This window comes from Equus przewalskii, chromosome 17 (genome assembly GCF_037783145.1).
Source record: "Equus przewalskii isolate Varuska chromosome 17, EquPr2, whole genome shotgun sequence".
NCBI classification, from domain to species: Eukaryota; Metazoa; Chordata; class Mammalia; order Perissodactyla; family Equidae; genus Equus; species Equus przewalskii.
Window position 1 is genome coordinate 48,789,867 of NC_091847.1, and position 19,067 is coordinate 48,808,933.

Sequence of the window (19,067 nt, forward strand, 5' to 3'; positions counted from 1 at the left end):
AAGTGAACATGTAAGAGTGATTGTGTTTTTTCAATACATGCCACATGGGTACACTCTCTCTCCTACATGTCAGGACCCTCTGCTGCTGCTTCCTAAATCCTCACTGCATGAACACCTAGTAGTGCCCACTGGTGGGAGAATGTCTGGCTCTCACTCGGCATCTCGCCCAAGGAGCTCTACTGCTAAAGAAGCTCAGGTAAAAACATGAAGATAGTCTAAATTCCTAAGGTTCTAGTTGTCACCATGACAACATTAAAAATTGGGAATTTACAGACTTAAGAAGTTAAAATCACTGGAATCAATAAAGAGCTCTCTAGATATCCCACTAGGCTACTCCTATTCCAAAACCAAATTTTCCTATCAAGTCATCTAAATTACAATACCTTTAGTAGCATTATTTTTTACACTCGATCAAAGCATTTGTCTTAGGGTGAGACCTCACCTTCTCTTTAGAGATGAGGAAATTGAGATACTTCCCTCAGAGACTTTCCTAAGAGCACTCAGTAGGTTCACAGCAGAGCCAAGACTCTAATGAGATCACTGATATTTGCAAAAGATATTCCCATTCACTTAACGAATAACAAGGCTTAAGCGCGAGAGGATTCAGCCAACACCAGACTCTTAGAGCTGCAACCGCGCAACTTGAGGATCGGACCAGCTGGTTGAGAGTCTCTGACTTATCTTTTCTCCACCCCTGTTTTCTGTAAACTTTTCCCATCTACCCATTCACCTAACAAATCTATCTGATTTACGTAGAGCCCAACGACGCCCCCAGGGCTGCTTGCGACTTGGTGGAGCCCATTTCAGAAGGTAACCAAAGTCCTCGCTTGGCTCCGTCGCCTCTCAACCCATGCCCGGGGGCCAGAAACAATCCCTGTGCCGGGATGGGCCCATTTAGCTCACCTGTGCTTTCCCTCGCCTGTCCACAGCGCCTTCCGAACCGCACCAGCATCTCAGACGAGGCGCCCATGGCGCCCTCAGACTCGGAGAGACCACTCCGGCGCCTAGCGCTGCGGCTCCAGCCCGCAGAATGTTTGCCAAACCGCGCAGTTACTAGGCAACGCCGCCGGAAGTGACGGCAGCGGTCGCCGAGGAACGAAGAACGCGCAGCTCCCGGCCGTAGGGGCTGGGGGAGGGCGGCTGCGCCTGCGCAGGAAGCCGAGGCCCGGCGCGCGAGTGGGGCGGCCCTTGCGGGCAGGCGCGGGGACGGAACTGGAGGACAGAGTACGCGGGAGTGGCGCGGGGGCCGGCCGCCCTGGGTCAGTGAGGAGCCCTGGGGACCCGAACCGGCCTGCTGCTCCCGTCCTCATCCAAGGCTCGCCTCCCCGGGGACGACCCCCGTCTAGGTCCCTGCACCTACCTTCGGGGCGGACCCGGCAGGTGTGTGGGAGAGCGAGGCCTAGGCTGGGTGTGTGCGGCCCGCAGACATCCTCGCGGGTGGAAGGTGAAGGGCAAAGCCCTCCGTAACTATAGAAACCCGGGGGTTGATGACAGAAAACGTGTTTTAAGTACTTTGGTTTCTAAGGCATGATCTGAGATAGATGGGGCTTAGTTTTTTAAAAACTGGAATGTTGAAACTTGGACGTTGTCCCAGAACATTCATTGCTTGGCAAATACATTATAGTAAATTGAATGTATTTGGGGGACCAGTCAGACCATTAAGGACTCAAAAATCTGTTAAGAGTGGATGCAGGCTTGGTTTCAGAAGATCCTTTTCTAGCACGTCGAGGTTCAAATGATTTCATTACAAGCTAGATGGCTACGACAGGTACACGTTAGACACCAAATTGGAAATGTTCTAAATGAAAAGTTTAGATTTGTAATCACTAATACGTGGTTGTACTGTTTTTCTTCAGGTTTTCTATGAGGTGTTTTACCATAATAATGCTGGTAAGTATGAAAGGATTAATAAAATGTTTGTTGACAGAAATTAGTTTTTGCGCATAGAACATTGGGGGGCTTTTTGGAAGCATAGTTTTAAAAATGTCAAGACCTGAGATGGGTGAGAGATTTTCCCCTGCTTGCACGCTAACAATTTAGTCTGCCACAGTTTTGTAGAAGACCCAGACCCCTAGGTCAGAGACGAAGTAGTTACAGCAGTAGCAGTAGCCAGATTATCAGCGGTTTTTGCACCAGTTCCCACAGGATGATTCAGAGAGGGCCAGAAGTGACCTGCTTATGGAGTGTGTTGCATTACAGGATAGGAACCCTGAGCTGAAGGAACCCAAATCTTTATTATAATGGACAATAAGCATGCCTTTCAGGGCTGTTCACCATACATACGTTTTTGAGATAATAGTCCAGAGCGAAGGGCAGTGACTGCCTTGCTTGTAAGACATGCAGAACCACTAGAAACCCATGCAGAATTACCTCCCAACAAACATTCTCTGGAATTTTAACTAAATTGATTATGAAAAATATTGACTCCTATAAGATTTGATGGCAATAATTTGCCAACTTGACATGGTGGTTGAATATCGTTTAATTTGTTTAATTAGAACTGAACATCTGAGCTTTTACTGGCTAAGTAAATAGTCCGTTATCTGACTATCACATACATGTCTTATTTAACCAGTCTCCGATTCTTAGATGTCTATGAACTTTCCAGTTTTTGTTACTGTGAAAAGCACATAGGTTATTGTTAGACTATGGAAACATTGCAGACATACTAAATAAATATATACTGCTCATACTTTCGGTGAGAATAGTTAATAACTGTTTTTGGAATTTTAGCAAATTGTTTTCGAAATAAATTTGTATTCTTAAACCCAAATCTTTGTGCACATCCTTAATTTTTGGAGACATTTTTATTTCAAGTACAGCACTAAACCTTTGAAAGTTTATTGACAACAGAATGTGGTATTTCTCTATCATTTAGCAAGTAAAAGGAAAAAATGGAATCTGGAAATCTCAACATAATCAGCCTAACACTTGTGATTTTATCCACTGGACGAAAACTTACATTCACATAACATTCCCTGTTTTATATTTAAGGTTTTTGTTTAATCAAAATTTTCTTTCTTCCATTGCCAGCAAGTGCTTTTCTGATGAAAGAGAAAACAGCATAATTAGAAGACATAAATTTTGAAATGTCTTAAATACTTTTATTAACTTTAGGAGTTAAGTCTCCATTCCTTTGCTCCAAATCAGAAGACTTTGTTCCCCAATATAGAGTAGGAGCATTGTTGGCTAGAAACTGGCTGGTGTTTAAAACTGAAGGTTGTCAGGACTGTTTAACCTAAGCTGTATGCTGAAGTAAGATTAATTGTCTTGGAAATACTTAAGTTAGGTAAGTATTTTCAATAAAGATTTATGTTGGAGGTGAGAAAAAACTAATAGAAAAAGATCTGAAATTAAGAAAAGTACACTTTTAGATAGAAATTAATAGTCAGCAAGGGAACTATGTCAACTTCATGCTTATGATATTTCTTACTATTTTGAGATTAATAGTTTAGGAGTTTCAGTAACTTGTGGTTAATAAAATCTTGGCTTGAGGTAGTTTTCAGCCAACAATGAGTTACATTTGAAAAAGTTTTAGAAATTATTTATAAATTCAGAATGCTAAAAAAGCACGTTTAATTTAAAATGTGCCTAGCTACAGTACTGATGTGATTGCCAGCTATGCCTTATTGCTGTTTATTATATTGTTTCTATGGGAAAGTGAATTGCGCACTTAAATCTCTGGGAGCCAGTCAGAGACACCTGGATTAGACATTTAGAGATACAAGGATCTAGAGTATCAAAATATTATACACTGTCTAAATTCACACAACAGGAGATACCCTTCTAGCTTAGTTGTTCTCCAGAGAGTCTCCATTGAGAGACACAAAATATGTACTCTTCTATGAGCCGCAAGCTCTATTCTCAGTTTCACCCTCTGGATATCTATTGTTACAAACCAGAAAATACATGTGGTTAAATGCCATGTTTTCCATTTTTAATTGACTTCTGCTTTTTCTCATTGGTAGAGTTCTTCACTTTTCTTTTTAGGATTTCTTGCTAAAACCTCACAATAGTTATAAAGTAGATCACAGATGTGGTATCATGGTTAGTGTGTATTTTGAGACTAATGAATGTTTTCGTGTAATTAAGCATCTTTTTGTCAAAGTGACCTACTTAGTGTTTTATTTTTAAACTGATTAATAGTCTTTAAATATTCTATTTCTTAGGCACTAGAGTCTGATACTTAAAAACATGAACTTTGGAGTCAAGCAGACCTGAGTCCAAATTCCAGCTCTGCCACTTAATAAATTACTTAACCAGTTTAACTAGTACTTAAGCTCCAGTTTACATATCTTTAAGATGAGGATAGTAATTCCTACTTAATAGGGCTGTGACAGTTAAATGAGATGATGAGATTGTAAAGTTCTTAGTCCAGTGCCTGGTGTATAGTGATAACTCCAAAAATGTTAATTACTCTTTAAAAAAATTTTTTTTGTTTATACACACTAATTTTAGCTTTTTATGGGTATTCTGTATAATTATCTTTTTTACTTGATAATTTTCATCCATACCATCTGTTGACCAGTTTATTCTTATCTTTTCTCTTGAGATTTATAACTAATGATCTTCATTATCTTTTAATGAAGGCAGAGATTTACGTAATCGTCATATCATAAGCAATGTGGTTGCTCACATATATCCAGATTCTTTGTCACTCCAGAGCTAAACTATCTAGAGAAAATATAAATAAATGTGGAAATCATTAACAAAAGTTACTTCTAGTCTGGAAGAATTGAATTGACCTCCAGTTCAAGTAATTTGTTTAGAATTTCAAGTACAGCATTAAGCAACTGTTTAGTTATGACATTGGCATTGATGGTTTCAAGCTTAACACGTTTTTAGAAAAATCATTTGAATTTTGCAAGTTTCCTATTATGTTAAATTTGGTCAGAATTTTGATTAGTACACAGAGAATCTATATTACACATGAATTCTTATTTAATAGGATTATTATGAATATTTTAAACTAATAAGTTTGATTGTGAATGGTAATTTAAAGACAGTAAGAATGATTAGCCTACATTTTTTTCCTGTTGTAACTTTCCTAAATTAGACTGTAAGAAAATAATTGTTTCATTACTTCTCTCAATGGATTGCTCTGTAGTTTAATTCTGAGTGCTCAAAGAATCATCCCCACAGGAATGTACTAATGTATCCTTTTTTAAAAGATTTTATTTTTCTGGGCCGGCCTGGTGGTGCAGCGGTTAAGTGCACACGTTCTGCTTTGGTGGCCCTGGGTTTGCCGATTTGGATCCCGGGTGCAGACATGGCACTGCTTGTCAAGCCATGCTGTGGTAGGCATCCCACATATAAAGCAGAGGAAGGTGGGCACAGATGTTAGCTCAGGGCCAGTCTTCCTCAGAAAACAGAGGAGGATTGGCAGATCTTAGCTCAGGGCTAACCTTCCTCAAAAAAAAGAAAAAAAGGTTTTATTTTTCCTTTTTCTTCCCAAGGCACCCCTGGTACATAGTTGTGTATTTTAGTTGTGGGTCCTTCTAGTTGTGGCATGTAGCATGCCACCTCAGCATGGCTTAATGAGTGGTGCCATGTCCGAGCTCAGGATTCAAACTGGCAAAACCCTGGGCCGCCAAAGCAGAGTATTCAAACTTAATCACTTTGGCATGGGGCCAACCCCTGAGTATCCTTTTTAAATATTCTCTTTTCCATTCACTTAAAATACTCAAATATGAACTTTCCTTCTTAGGAAAAAGTGCTTAGGTAGTAGTCTTAAATGCTTGATCATTTTTAGCTTGTTTATATTCACCCTTTGTTTTAGCAGATTAACACTCAGTAATGTTTGTTAAATAAGTGTAATAGATATGTAAAACAGTATGTTTAGGAATAATATTTCTTCTTTTTCAGGGTAACCCAAATCTGTTTCTGGAACCATGAAAATTTTGCTGGTTTTTGACTTTGACCATACAATCATAGATGACAATAGTGACACCAGGATTGTACAATGTGCTCCAGAGAAAAAGCTTCCTATCGAACTACAAGACTCTTATGAAAAGGGATTTTGGACAAAATTTATGGGCAGAGTCTTTAAGTATTTGGGAGATGAAGGTGTAACAGAAGATGAAATGAAAAGAGCAGTGACATCAATGCCTCTCACTCCAGGGATGGTGGAACTTTTAAACTTTATAAGAAAGAACAAGGATAAATTTGAGTGCATTATTATTTCAGATTCAAATTCAGTCTTCATAAATTGGGTTTTAGAAGCTACCAATTTTCGAGATGTGTTTGATAAAGTATTTACAAATCCAGCAGCTTTTGATAGCAATGGTCTTCTCACAGTGGAAAATTATCATACTCATTCTTGTAATAGATGCCCAAAAAATCTTTGCAAAAATGTAGTTTTGGTAGAATTTGTAGATAAACAGTTACAGCAGGGAGTGAATTATGCACGAATTGTTTATATAGGTGATGGTGGAAATGACGTCTGTCCAGTAATGTTTTTAAAGAAGAATGATGTTGCCATGCCACGGAAAGGATATACTTTACAGAAAACTCTTTCCAGAATGTCTCAAAATCTTGAGCCTACAGAATCTTCTGTTGTAGTTTGGTCTTCAGGTGTTGAAATAATTTCTCATTTACTATTTCTAATAAAGGAGTAACATGCCAACAACTGAAATGTGTATCAGTTAAGATGAGGTGCAGCAGCATACAACTAAAACCCCAAATACCTGTGGCTCAAAAAAAAGAGAGATTTTTTTTTTCTTCTCACTTAAAAGAATTCCAAAGGTAAGTATCTCAAGGGTACTGTGTTGCTCTACCAACCTCAGCCTTGGCCTCCAACTCGTGATCCAAGATTGCTGTTCAAGCTCCATCCCTCACATCAACATTCTGGCCAGCAAGAAGAAGGGCAGTGAGTGAGAGGGTTGCACCCTCATTTAAATTTCATTGGCCAAAATTTAAGTCACACTGCCCTCATCTAACTGCAAAGAAGGATGAAAATTAGAGGTTTTATTACAGATGGTCATATGCCTGGGAAAAAGAGGAGTACAGAATTGAGGTCAGAGGTAAGTGCAATTAGTGGTCTCTAGCTGCAAAGGTGGTTAATAGGTAGATTATATTTTTAAATTTATTCCCAGAGGGAGTAGTCATATATTTTACTTTCTTTTTTTTCCTTTTTTTTTGAGGAAGATTAGCCCTGAGCTAACTGCTGCCAATCCTCTTTTTGCTGAGGAAGACGCCCTGAGCTAACATCCGTGCCCATCTTCCTCTACTTTGTATATGGGATGCCTACCAGAGCATGGCTTTTGCCAAGGGGTGCCATGTCCCCACCCGCGATCTGAACCAGTGAACCCCAGGCTGCCAAGAAGTGGAACGTGCGAACTTAACCGCTGCACCACCAGGCCGGCCCCTACTTTCTTAGATAGTTATTTCAAAGGCATGTCCAGTAGTGACAGATCTTAAAAATAAGCCTGTTGCTGTATTCACATAAGCACAAAAGGCCCCCAAATGTATATAATGTCCTACTCCTAAATCAGTGTATTTTAAAAATAGGGATACAGTATTTATTGCCCAAAGTTTGGTCAATTTCAGACTTTCCTTTTGAAATGAAATACAAATTAATGTCCTTCAAATATTTTCAATTTATATTAGCATCACAGACTATAACTCCAATATGCTGGTTTAATCAGTATGTTATTTCTATTTGGCAATGCAGTCTTGAGTAATACAATATATAATTTGTAGGAATATTCAACATATAAGAGACTGTTTCATATAGGGATTTTAGCAAAATTTCTACTCATCTAGAAAGTTTTATAATTCCATGCTAATTTCTAGACTCTCATGTTGTAGAGGCATAAATATCCATTATGTAATCATATTAGGATTTCCTTTTCCATTATGGAAAGCTCCAGAAATAGAAATGTTCAGTATAATTTAATGGGAAAAGAATTGGTACTTTCTAATTTTTTTCTAGATTGAAAAAGTAAATCTTTGTTTTGTTTTAAATTAGTAGGTTAGATTATGTTGAAACACATTGACTCTTATTGATTATCGTTTCTCTACATGTTGAGGCTGGTAACAAATTATAAACTATGGAAGTAAAAAAAAAAATAAGACTTTCATTTATGGTAATGGTAGACCAAGTAATTTAGACCACGTCTTCTACACGGTACATCTAGAAAAGCTGATAGCTGAACAAAATTTTTAGAACTGCTTAAAATTTTGAAAAGCTGCTTAAAGACATGAGAGAGCTGATAACAGTGAACAATTGGTAAGGCAGCTCAGAAACCTAGGGAGGTGAGCTGCTTGTCCGTGGAACAGTTGGCCAATTCTGTAAATGGTGTCTAAGATGACTGAGTGGCTATCTTGACAATGTCATGGGACCAGGAGAAAGAGCCATTGGAATATATGGCCTGCGTTGATAAACCCTTCCGCTTACTTTGAGTGAGAATCCCAAAAGGCTGCCCATTAGGAGTGAGAATTCTTCAGAAGTAAACGCATTCAAAGGGATGGCAGCTCAGCTTTGAATACTCTCAGTCCTTGAGATTGGATTGAGGTTATCTGGGGTGTTTAGAGCTCCCGGGTGCTTGGCAGAAGCAAATCTAAATTCTCTCAAGAGGAAGTTAACATCCTAAGTATAGCAGATAGACTCTAAGATTGCACCCATGATCCCTGTATCCTGGTGTTCTGTGTGTATGAAGGGGTGACCTATGACTTGCTTCTAATCAATGGATTACAACAAAGATGATGGGATGTATGTGATTATGTCTACATGGTTACATTACATAAGATTCTAATGCCCATCTTGTTAAGGAACTCTCTCCCTTGTTAATTTTGAAGACTCAAGCTGTGATGTGAATTGACCTTCAGAGATGGCCACAGGGCAAGCAACTGAGGGTGGCCTCTAGCCAACAGCAAGAAGTAGGCCCTTGGTCCAACAGTGTGCAGGTGACAGAATGCTGCAACCATGTGAGCTCGGAAGTGGACCTTTTCCTAGTGGAGCCTCAGCTGAGACCACAGCTCAGCCTGACACCTTGATTTAGCCTTATGGGACCCTGAAACAGACTGTAGTTGAGCTTGGACTCCTGACCCCCAGAACCTGTGAGATAAATGTGTTTTAAGATGCTGTTTATGGTGTTACTGTTAGGCAGCAATAGAAAATTAATGCAGTAGGCCTCAAATCTATAAACAGTTTTGCCAACTACATTGTAGGGCACACAATAAAAAGTAGCCACACCAAGAGGCATGAATAAATACCAGCAGCATTTAAACAGATCTGCAGGACCTCCAGATATTGGAGTTTTCAGACACAAACTAAACGTGAGAATTTTGAGAAAGAATTGAAAATTACATAAACAATATGGAAATACTAGAACTGAAAATTACCATGACTGAAATTAGAATCTTTTTTTTTTTTTTTTGAGGAAGATTAGCCCTGAGCTAACATCTGCTGCCAATCGTCCTCTTTTTTGCTGAGGAAGACTGGCCCTGAGCTAACATCCGTGCCCATCTTCTTGTACTTTATGTGTGGGACGCCTGCCACATCATGGCTTGACAAGCGGTGTGTAGGTCCAAACGGGCGAACACTGGGCCACTGAAGCAGAATGTGAGAACTTAACCACTGCGCCACCCGTCTTGCCCCTGAAATTAGAATCTTGATGGATGAATTTTACAACAGAACAGGCATAGCTGAAGAGAGAATTAGTGAATGAACACAAGTTAGTAGGAAATACCCAGAATGATGCAGAGAGAGAAGACAAAACAGTGAAAATACAGAAGAGAAGTTGAGACATAAAAGATGTAGTAAGATCTAACAGGAAATTGGTGTCCCAGAAGAAAAGGAGAAAGAAAATGAAACATAAGCAATGTTTTAAGAGATAATGACTGAGAACTTTACAAAATTGATGAAAAACATCAAACCACAGGTTCAAAAGCCCTTATGAACCCCAAACAGGATAAATAAAAAGAAAACCATATGAAATCACACCATAGGAAAACTACCGATAATCAAAGGTGGAAAAAGCATTAAGCATTCAGAGGAAAAGAGATGACATTGAAAGGAGCAACAATTAAACTAACGGGTGGTCTTTCTTAAACGTTTTATAGAATTCAGCAATGAAGCCGTCTAAGCCTTGGAGTTTTTGTTGGAAGGTTTTGGGTATTTTTTTAAGGAAGATTAGCCCTGAGCTAATCTGCTCAGGCATCTGCTGCCAATCCTCCTCTTTTTGCTGAGGAAGACTGGCCCTGAGCTAACATCCATGCCCATTTTCCTCCACTTTATGTGTGGGATGCCTGCCACAGCATGGCTTGTCAAGTGGTGCCATGTCCACACCTGGGATCCGAACCGGCGAACCCCAGGCCGCCGAAGCGGAACGTGAACTTAAACACTGCGCCACCAGGCCAGCCCTGTTGGAAGATTTTTAACCACTAATTCAGTTTCTTTAATAGATATATGACTATTCAGGAATGGTTTTTCTTGAGTAAGCTTTGGTAGTTTGTGACTATTTGTTACCTATTGCTGCATAGTAGATTACCTCAAAATTTAACAGCTTAAAACTAAGCATTAATTATCTCAGTTTCTGTGGGTCAGGAATTCAGGAGCACTTAGCTGGGTTGTTCTGGCTTGGGATCTCTAATGGGTCAAGATGTCGGCTAGGGCTGCAGGATCTGCTTGCAAGGCGTCTCACTCACATGGCTTTCGGCAGGAGGACTCAGTTTCTCACTGATTGTTACCAGAAAGGCTCAGCTTACTGCTGGTTGTTGGCAGGAAGCCTCAATTTCCAACCACATGGGCCTCTCCAAAGAGCTCCTTCAGTGTCCTAAAGACATAATTTCCTACCAGGTGAGTGATCCAAGAGAGAGGGCAAGGAGGAAACCATAGTGCCTTTTGTGGCCTAGTCTCAGAATTCAAATGCCTTCACTTCCACATATTCTATTTGTTAATACAGAACACTGAGTCAAGCCCACACTCAAAGGGAGGGAATTAGACTCCACCTTTTAGGGAGAGTTAAAGAATTTTGGACATACTTTAAAACCACCGTGGTGTCTCTTGAAGACTTTGTCCATTTCATGTAAGCTGTGAAATTTATGGACATAAAGTTTTTACTAATATTCCCTTTAATTTTACAGCAAACATCTATATACGTACTATCTAGATTTTATCATTAACATTTTACTCTACTTGTTTTATCACATATCCATCCCGCTACCTATCCATCTTTTTTTTCCTGTGCCTTTTTAACATGAGCATCATTCTTCCCCTTTCCTTCTTTGTTCCCCACTGTGTCAAACCTAGTGCTTCTCTGGGTCTGATGGGAACTCAGGAATCTTTCTGCTCTGTGTGAACTCTGGGAATTGTTTGATTTATAGTTCCTGGGGTCATTCTCTCCCCAGACTTAGAGAGTTCCAGCCTATGCATGTGTGGCTTAGTATCCAAGCATAGACTTAAGGGGAAATCCCCCCTACAGGTTTCTGGAACTCTTTTGCAGTTTAGCTTCTTCCTGTCTGGTACTCTGCCCTGCAATTTGCAGCCACTTTTGCCTCCCTAGACTTACCTTCATCTCCTCAACCCAGAGAGACTACCATGGTCTGCTGGGGATTCCCCCTCCCTGCACCTTGGCCTGGAAAGTGTCTCCAGGCAGAAATAGAGGCAATTATAGGGCTCACTTCATTTGTTTCTCTTCTCTCAGGGATCATGGACTGCACTGCCTGTTGTCCAATGCCTGAAAACTGTTATTTCATGTTTTGTCCAGTTTTCTCATTGTATACAGTGGGAGGTTAGTCCAGTCCCTGTTCCTCCAGAAGCAGAAATTGTAGTGTCTCACTGTTAATTTCTAATGCAACATGGGTGTAAAAGCTCTGCTCTGGATTAGAAAGACCTGAATTTGAATTCTAGCCCTGGAGTGGGTAAATTGTTAGCCTCTCAATACCCCAATTTCCTTATCTATTAAATGGAGATAATAATAGTACCTGCGTCCTAAGATTGTTGTGAAGATTTACTAAATTAGGCATTGTATTAGTTTACTGTGGCTGTAGCGTGGTATACTCCAATGAGATGCACTTTGTTAAAAATTGTAATGATCTCTTTCCTACAACCCTAAGTAGTAGCAATTCAGAGGTGTTGCGGGTGAGGAGGTGTACTCTTTCCAGAAATTCTCCCAGGGCATGCCTAAGTTCTGCATGTCTACTACAAATACTTCAAATATTTAGATGCCTCTTGATTGCCTAACCTGCTGAATCTAGCACCATTTCCTATAAAAACAATAAAAGCCAGAAAGCAACCTTGCCTGGCCTATAAGTCAAGTCTGAGCGCCATAGAAACAATCTGAAAGTCAATTCAACCCCTAAAAGTGAATCCAGCCTGGCCCCTCCAAATAAGTAGCCAAACATGATGATGTGCAAGCTTACCTGCCACAGAGTAACCTACCCCAGCTCCTGTGCACTTGGTCACCAAAGAGGAATTACTAGACACAGAGATAAACTGCTAGAGTGGGACCTGGTATAGTAAGCGACTTAATGCAGGCTTTCTCAACTTTGGTGCTGTGGACATTTTGGGTTGGATAATTTTTTCTTGGGCGTCAGGGGGCGGAGCAGCTGTTTCCTGTGTGTTGTAGGATATTTAGCAGCATCCCTGACCTCTATTCACTAGATGCCAGTGGCACTCCTCCCTCCAAGTTATGACAACCAAAAATATCTCCGGGCATTGCCAAATGTCTCCTGGGGAATAAAATAATCCCTATTTGAGAACTACTAACTTAATGATTAAAAGTCCATATCTTTTATTTGTGGATCATGGGAAGATACAGCAATTGTACGTATTGTACTAAATACTGCTACTCTTAAAGCCACAGATCCAGAATATCTTTCCCCATATAAAAATTTCCTTCTCACCAAGTCCATCGCCTTGTCACAGCACAGCAATCACCATCTGAGTGTTTAATAAATATTTTTGATACTTAATCACTTCATTCTTCTTGTTAGATACATATTAGGCTTCCTTTCCTGTCCAGGTGTTATATGTTTTGTGGCACACATCTATCAGTTTAAATCTACTTTTGTAGTACAAGTTATAATTATATCTTTATTCTACTTTTTAAACATTGTTATCTCTGATGTGCCCATTTATTCATTTACTTTTACAGCATTTGAATTTTTTAGCTTCTGGTTTATATTAGCCTTGAAGGAGAGTTAGAGAAGATTTTCCTTTATGGTATCATAAGCTGCTTCAGGGGACAGCTGATATATCAAACGGGCAACTGCAGGCAGGCACCAGACAGGGTAGACTAGCTCTGTTAAAAGTGTGAATGGGACTGGAATTTCTAGCCGCTTCCCTACTCATATAATCAGATCTGCTTTTTTTCGGAAGGTGAGAGGAAGAGTCCTTCACTGGCCTAGCAACCCCACGGCACATCTTCAGGTGAGACCAGCTATGGGGAATATATTAACAATAATGAGTTGACTGAACTCTTTTACCTAATATCCTGTCATTTGCGCACCCTGTTGGGTTTCTTTTTTTAGGTGGACAGTGTGATAATTCTGTTGTAGACAGATTTTTCAATGTGCTCCATAAGGGCTTATGAAATAATATATTCTAGGCCAAAAGCTAAGTCATTCCTCCTTGTTTATGTCATACAAATTGATGTCTGTGTGATGATGGTTCATATGGAAACAAAATATTAACATAGATGTTTTCTAACACAGAAATTCTTAGAAACTCCCATTGTTTATGGAAGATGTTACTTAACAAAAAATGTTTGTCTTTTATATTTAAATAATAAATTTTCAGTCGTGTATCTAAACAACCAGTAAAAATATTTACAATTAAACTAAATACCGTTTGCCACATAGGTTTTTTTTTTTCTCCCCAAATCCCCCTGGTACATAGTTGTATATTCTAGTTGTGGGTCCTTCTAGTTGTGGCATGTGGGATGCCGCCTCAGCGTGGCCTGATAAGCAGTGCCATGTCCACACCCAGGATCCGAACCTGGCGAAACCCTGGGCCACTGAAGCAGAGTGCGTGAACTTAACCACTTGGCCACGGGGCCAGCCCCACCACATAGGATTTTATAATCAGTGCAAAATGGAAAACTTGCTCGTATACATTTTTTCTACCACTCTGCAGTCATATTCTGGATTTTGTTACATGTCAAAATCACAACTTTTTTCACAACCTGGTCCAAGCAATATTTTATTATCCTCACTTCAGTATGAAAGTATATTCTCTCAGGGATCCAACGACTTAGCCCTTTTCACATTTAAGTCCAGACAAATATCCTATTGTATATTTTGAGGGGCTAAAAATACTTCATTCAACAAATATTTTGGGAGTGCCTACCATGTTCAAAAAACAAAAACAAAAACCTGTGGAAGTATAAGAGGTGTAGGACTATGTCTTAGAAAGAATGATGCACTTCAGAGAATTTACAATTTGATTGAAGAGGTGGGACATGTACATATGTAATTCATAATACCAAAGTATGCTTCATAAAGCTTCTTAGTAATCAGCATAAAGTACTTAGGTCAAAGAAGGACCAGGTGACCATATAGCATTGTGTTTTGTACTCAGTCCATTGATTAATTATGATATAAGAGAAGCTTTATGAAAGAGATAGACTGTGACCCACACCTTAAAGGATGGAAAGTATTTGGAGAGATGGAAAGGTCTTGCTAGAGCTTCCCAGATGGAGGGAATAATGTGAACCAAGATGGGGGCGAGCACAGCATATTCATGAGGTAGTGATGAGGGGGCTGCCCTGATGAAGTTAAGGGTTTAAACTGGGGAGTAGTGGAATAAAGCTTTGTGAGTGAGATTTGGCTAGTTTATGGACAAGTTTGAAAGTTAATCAATGGAGTTTGAATTTTTTCCAGATAGCCCTTAGGAGCAAGTAAAGGGAAGTGATATGAAGAAATCCGTGTTTGGGTAGTGTGCAGGAAAGGGGAGAGACTGACACAGGAAAATCCTGCAGTAAGCCAGGTGAGAAGTGATAAAGACCTGATAGGAGTGATGTCAGAGAGAGAAGGAAGGGATGGATAAACCAGATGCTTTGAATTTGAAAAGGAAAAAAGTACAAAACTTTTAGACCATATGCTGCAGGAAGGCAATGTCTGTAGATTAAGTCATTGATGTAATTTCTCAGAGAACTATGAGCCCTTGATCAAGCTTTTGAAGAAAATTCTGAAAGTCTTATTCTTAGTCCATTCGTGTCTTCATTTATACAACAAATATTTACTGAGCATGTTTTGTGGCAGGCACCGTTCTCGGAATACAGGAATGAATTGGGGATATAACCATGAACAAAACAGGCCAAAATCGCTGCTTTCATGGAGCTTACATTCTAGTGGGAGAAAGCAAACAATAACCAATAAAAAAGAGAAATATATAATATCATAGATGGTAATAAGTACTATGGATTAAAATAAAGCAAAGAAGAAGGATAGAGAATAGCAGGTGGGGTAGGGAGATAATTTTAAATAGGTTGGTAAAAGAAGGCCTCTCTGGGAAGCTGGTATTTGAGCAAAAATGTGGTGGAGGGGAGTTAACGGGTCATGTAGCAGTAGCTGGGAAAAAAGCAGTGCAGACAAAAGGAATACAGTAGCTAAGCCATAGTAAGGCCCTAAGGCAGCGCCATTCCTGGTGGGAACAGAAGCTGGGTGTGGGGGTCCAGGAGTCATTGTAAGCCCTTCAGCTTTCACTGAATGAGATTGGGAGTCCTTGGAGAGTTTTGATGTGACTTATTTAAGAATATTAGTCTGTCTAGAGGTTTATTTGAGCCAATGCTTTTACTTTCATTCTTTTTCTAGTTGGAAGAATTGGGTTTCTGATGCTTGTAATTGAAAAGTCCATAGTTTATTATCCTCTATCTGAAGGAAATTATCTGAAATTTAGCTTTAACTATGGCACCCAAAAACATAATCTCAATAAACTACTATGTGGGTTTTTTTTTTTTCTTTTTTGCAGGTAAAGATTTGCCCTGAGCTAACATCTGTTACCAATCTCCCTCTTTTCTTTTGTTCCTCCCCAAAGCTCCAGTTCATGGTTGTATAGCCTAGTTGTAAGTCCTTCTAATTCTTCAATGTGGGCCACTACCACAGCATGGCAACTGATAGATGGGTGGTGTGGTCCTGCGACCAGGAAACAAACCCAGGCCACCAAAACAGTGAGAGCGCCAAACTTTAATGACTAGGCCGTCAGGGCTGGTTCATAAACTGCTATTTTTCAAATGACCCTACCCCCAAAGAGAAGTAGGCTGGTTCTTGTTTTGAGAATAGACCACTCCTCTTTCATATATTTTTTGAACAAGTACTCCCAAAATAACTTTGAAAACTATGTAGTCATTTTCAGATTGATATTGAAAACTTTTCATCATAAGTTTAAACATTTGCCAAGATTGTAATTTCTAACATTGTAAATAATGACTTTTTAATAAGCTTTTAAATAACTCTTAAATCTGTTTAGTAAAAGCTAACTGTGGTAATTTGAAACCTACCATCATTCATTTAAAAATACGTAAACAAGTTGTTCTTTACCAGTGGGAAATTTTTCTCTCACTCTTTTTCCTTCTTGAGCTCATATTTCCATTCCACTTCTCCCAGAGAATGCTATCCTACTGAAAATACAGGCAGTCTTCACTTTTTACAGTAGTGCAGGACCGTAAAAGTGACTGTGCAAGATTACTGTGCAAAATAATCTTAATAATCAGTAGGAAAAATTATAATTGTCCTGTGACCTTTAAAATTTTTTGTCAGAACATCAAAAACTGTCAGTTATAAATGTATAGGAAAATGAAAAACATCATAAGACCAAAATTAGTACACTTCAATTATAAACATTAGGAATTAAAGTATTTTATTTCTTTGTGAAAAACTTATTGAGAGTAGTTTGAACAATTCTTGCCTTCCTTTTGTCATATAACTTACGATGCAGAGCAACCATCTTTCTGTGCCTTGGTGAATTCTCATACTTCTTTCTAAGTTTGGGTCAGCTTCCAACGTTTTATCCTTTGCAGTTGCAATGTCCTGAAGTGTCTCCAAGTGTTCCTTTAATATGAAGTTTTTTGCCAGCATCACTTCTCCTGGGGTACCTTCATGCTTTTTGTCAGCCATCACTTTCCTCACTTAAGTCACGAAGTTCACCGGCACCAAGTTCCATTGGCTGCATATCCACAGTCTCTCCAATGGTGGCAGTGTCAACATTTCCACGGTGAGCAATTTCTTCAAGAACTTCATTATGTTCAATTCAAATTTCACTTACACATTGTCACTTTTCAATTCTGTGTTACACTTTCATTTTTGTTGACCAATGCCCTGTTACAATGATCTATTTTTGTAAAATATTACATAGATTTATGATTGGCAGTCAAGGAGGTAAGACAACTACAAGCATTGCTGTCTGTGTATGAAATGAATAACAGATGCACAGTGACCAATCACCAATGACTTTGAAAGAAGAGACATGACTGGTCACTGATTATGATGCTCATCTGTTATTTATGTAGTGATTTGTGGACTGAAGGACTAGTGAGGTGAAATTTGTATTTTATGCAATTACAGTTAATATACCATAGTAATTGAAATTTGAACCCTGTTTAGGGGATTGGTGGTATTTGACTAAACTGCTAACTGAAATTTATGCATATTGGAACCATTCAAAGAAAGGATTGTCTGTATATTTTATACTTGACAATCTTTTATCAATCACCTCTTAAACTTCTCTGTGACAAAAATGTACATAAATTAAAATTTTATCTGTTTATGTCCTTGATTCCTAAGTAGTGAAAAATTCTGGGCTGATTAACATTACAATTATTATTATAATTGATCAAAGAACAAATATGTTTAAATCAAAAGTAAAAATTTATCAAAAATTCTTTCAGTCTGATGCATCAGGCCATTTTCTTTTCATCTAGGCCGTATATCTTTGGCTGAGTATTGCATACTGCTGGCAGGAGACAGAGTTTAGGGTCAATGACATTCTTGTTTTTCATTTCCACAGATATGATCCCTGAGGAAATGTGTTCACATGGACAAGTAGATGAGAAGGACAGGAATTTTATGATAGCAATGCCACTCATTTCGTGGATTCTTTCCAAGTTATTTGTCAAAAATGTTCTTTGACTTTTGCTGAAAACAAGAAATTGGAAACTTTCTGACTTGCAAAAGTTCTTGTCACCCAGTCATTAGAATGTCCACTTTCTCGTTTTTCAGGAAGCATACCGAAAAGGCTTTGCCAAGACATATGAACTCCAGGGCAGCCACATACACCTGTGCTGTCGTGTACAGTACATCACCTGAGGATAGTGTTCACACTGCGCTCTACTTGAGTAGAATGAACTGGAATCGTGCATTGCACAACTTACACAGCTGTACGCGGTGGCCTTATAAATTATACCTACTATTTTTTTACTTAGCAGCAACTTAATTCATTATGTAAATGAAGTATTCAAAATTTCTGTATATACCCACCATTTACACAGCAATGTAATACCCACCATTTATTACATCGATGTGATATTGCCAATAATGATATCACAATTAGCATATCATTTAATAACACAGTTGTACTTAGTGGAAAGATGTACTAATAAGGTAAAAACATAAATAAAAATAGTTATATTTAGAAACCAAGAGTCTGGGGCCAGCCCGGTGGCACAGTGGTTAAGTTCACACATTCCACTTCGGCGGCCTGGGTTCGCTGGTTTGGATCCTGTGTGCAGACATGGCACCACTTGGCACGCCATGCTGTAGTAGGCGTCCCACATATAAAAAGTAGAGTAAGGTGGGCTTGAATGTTAGCTCAGGGCCAGTCTTCCTCAGCAAAAAGAGGATGATTGGCAGCAGTTAGCTCAGGGCTAATCTTCCTCAAAAAAAAAAAAGTAGAAACCAAGAGTCTGTTGAAAAGTGAAGCGTGATGTCAAAAAGCATCTAATGCCATGCCAAGCTCAGTATCTGCCAAGAGTCATTTACGTCTCATCTCTGTGGTGGCTCTTTATTCCCTTAAGACTTAGATTCACAGATGGCACATTTGTTTTCTTGAACAGTGTCATTAATTTATTTAACTTATGAATGCTAATTATATGTTTCTGAGTGCATCAAATCTATTAGCATTTGCA

General features: G+C 39.1%; 2 protein-coding genes across 11 annotated transcripts in view; one reads left to right on the forward strand and one right to left on the reverse strand.

The window, feature by feature from the left end:
- Positions 1 to 1,128, reverse strand: part of CFAP210 (cilia and flagella associated protein 210) — a 40,616-nt gene extending 39,488 nt beyond the window's left edge. For 2 of the 6 annotated variants that reach the window (XM_070580095.1, XM_070580093.1), the window contains exon 1: positions 904 to 1,046. Coding sequence is in view for 1 of the 6 variants with exons in the window: in XM_008525174.2 (XP_008523396.2) it covers positions 904 to 970 (67 nt within the window). In the remaining 5 variants the exon portion in view is untranslated. Of the gene's footprint in view, positions 1 to 903 lie in introns of all 6 variants that reach the window. The other 4 variants (XM_070580096.1, XM_008525174.2, XM_070580094.1 and 1 more) reach the window with 4 other exon arrangements.
- On the forward strand, positions 1,066 to 18,130 carry PHOSPHO2 (phosphatase, orphan 2). 5 transcript variants are annotated; one of them, XR_011528401.1, is made up of 6 exons: positions 1,066 to 1,380; positions 1,857 to 1,890; positions 5,866 to 6,744; positions 13,325 to 13,375; positions 16,965 to 17,158; positions 17,951 to 18,130. XR_011528401.1 is itself a non-coding variant. In XM_008525170.2 (3 exons), exon 3 carries the CDS (start codon positions 5,892 to 5,894, stop codon positions 6,615 to 6,617), a length of 726 nt encoding a protein of 241 aa, XP_008523392.1. In that variant the 5' UTR covers positions 1,135 to 1,380; positions 1,857 to 1,890; positions 5,866 to 5,891; the 3' UTR covers positions 6,618 to 6,628. The 5 variants fall into 5 exon arrangements, 4 of the variants coding, with proteins under 4 accessions (XP_008523392.1, XP_008523393.1, XP_008523395.1 ...); XM_008525170.2 differs by lacking the exons at positions 13,325 to 13,375; positions 16,965 to 17,158; positions 17,951 to 18,130 and having other exon boundaries at positions 1,135 to 1,380; positions 5,866 to 6,628; XM_008525171.2 differs by lacking the exons at positions 13,325 to 13,375; positions 16,965 to 17,158; positions 17,951 to 18,130 and having other exon boundaries at positions 1,158 to 1,259; positions 5,866 to 6,628.
- The last annotated feature ends 937 nt before the right edge of the window (positions 18,131 to 19,067 follow it).

Excerpts from the sequence above, each read along its gene's own strand:
- PHOSPHO2 (XM_008525170.2), top strand. The coding sequence starts at position 5,892 with ATGAAAATTTTGCTGGTTTTTGACTTTGACCATACAATCATAGATGAC.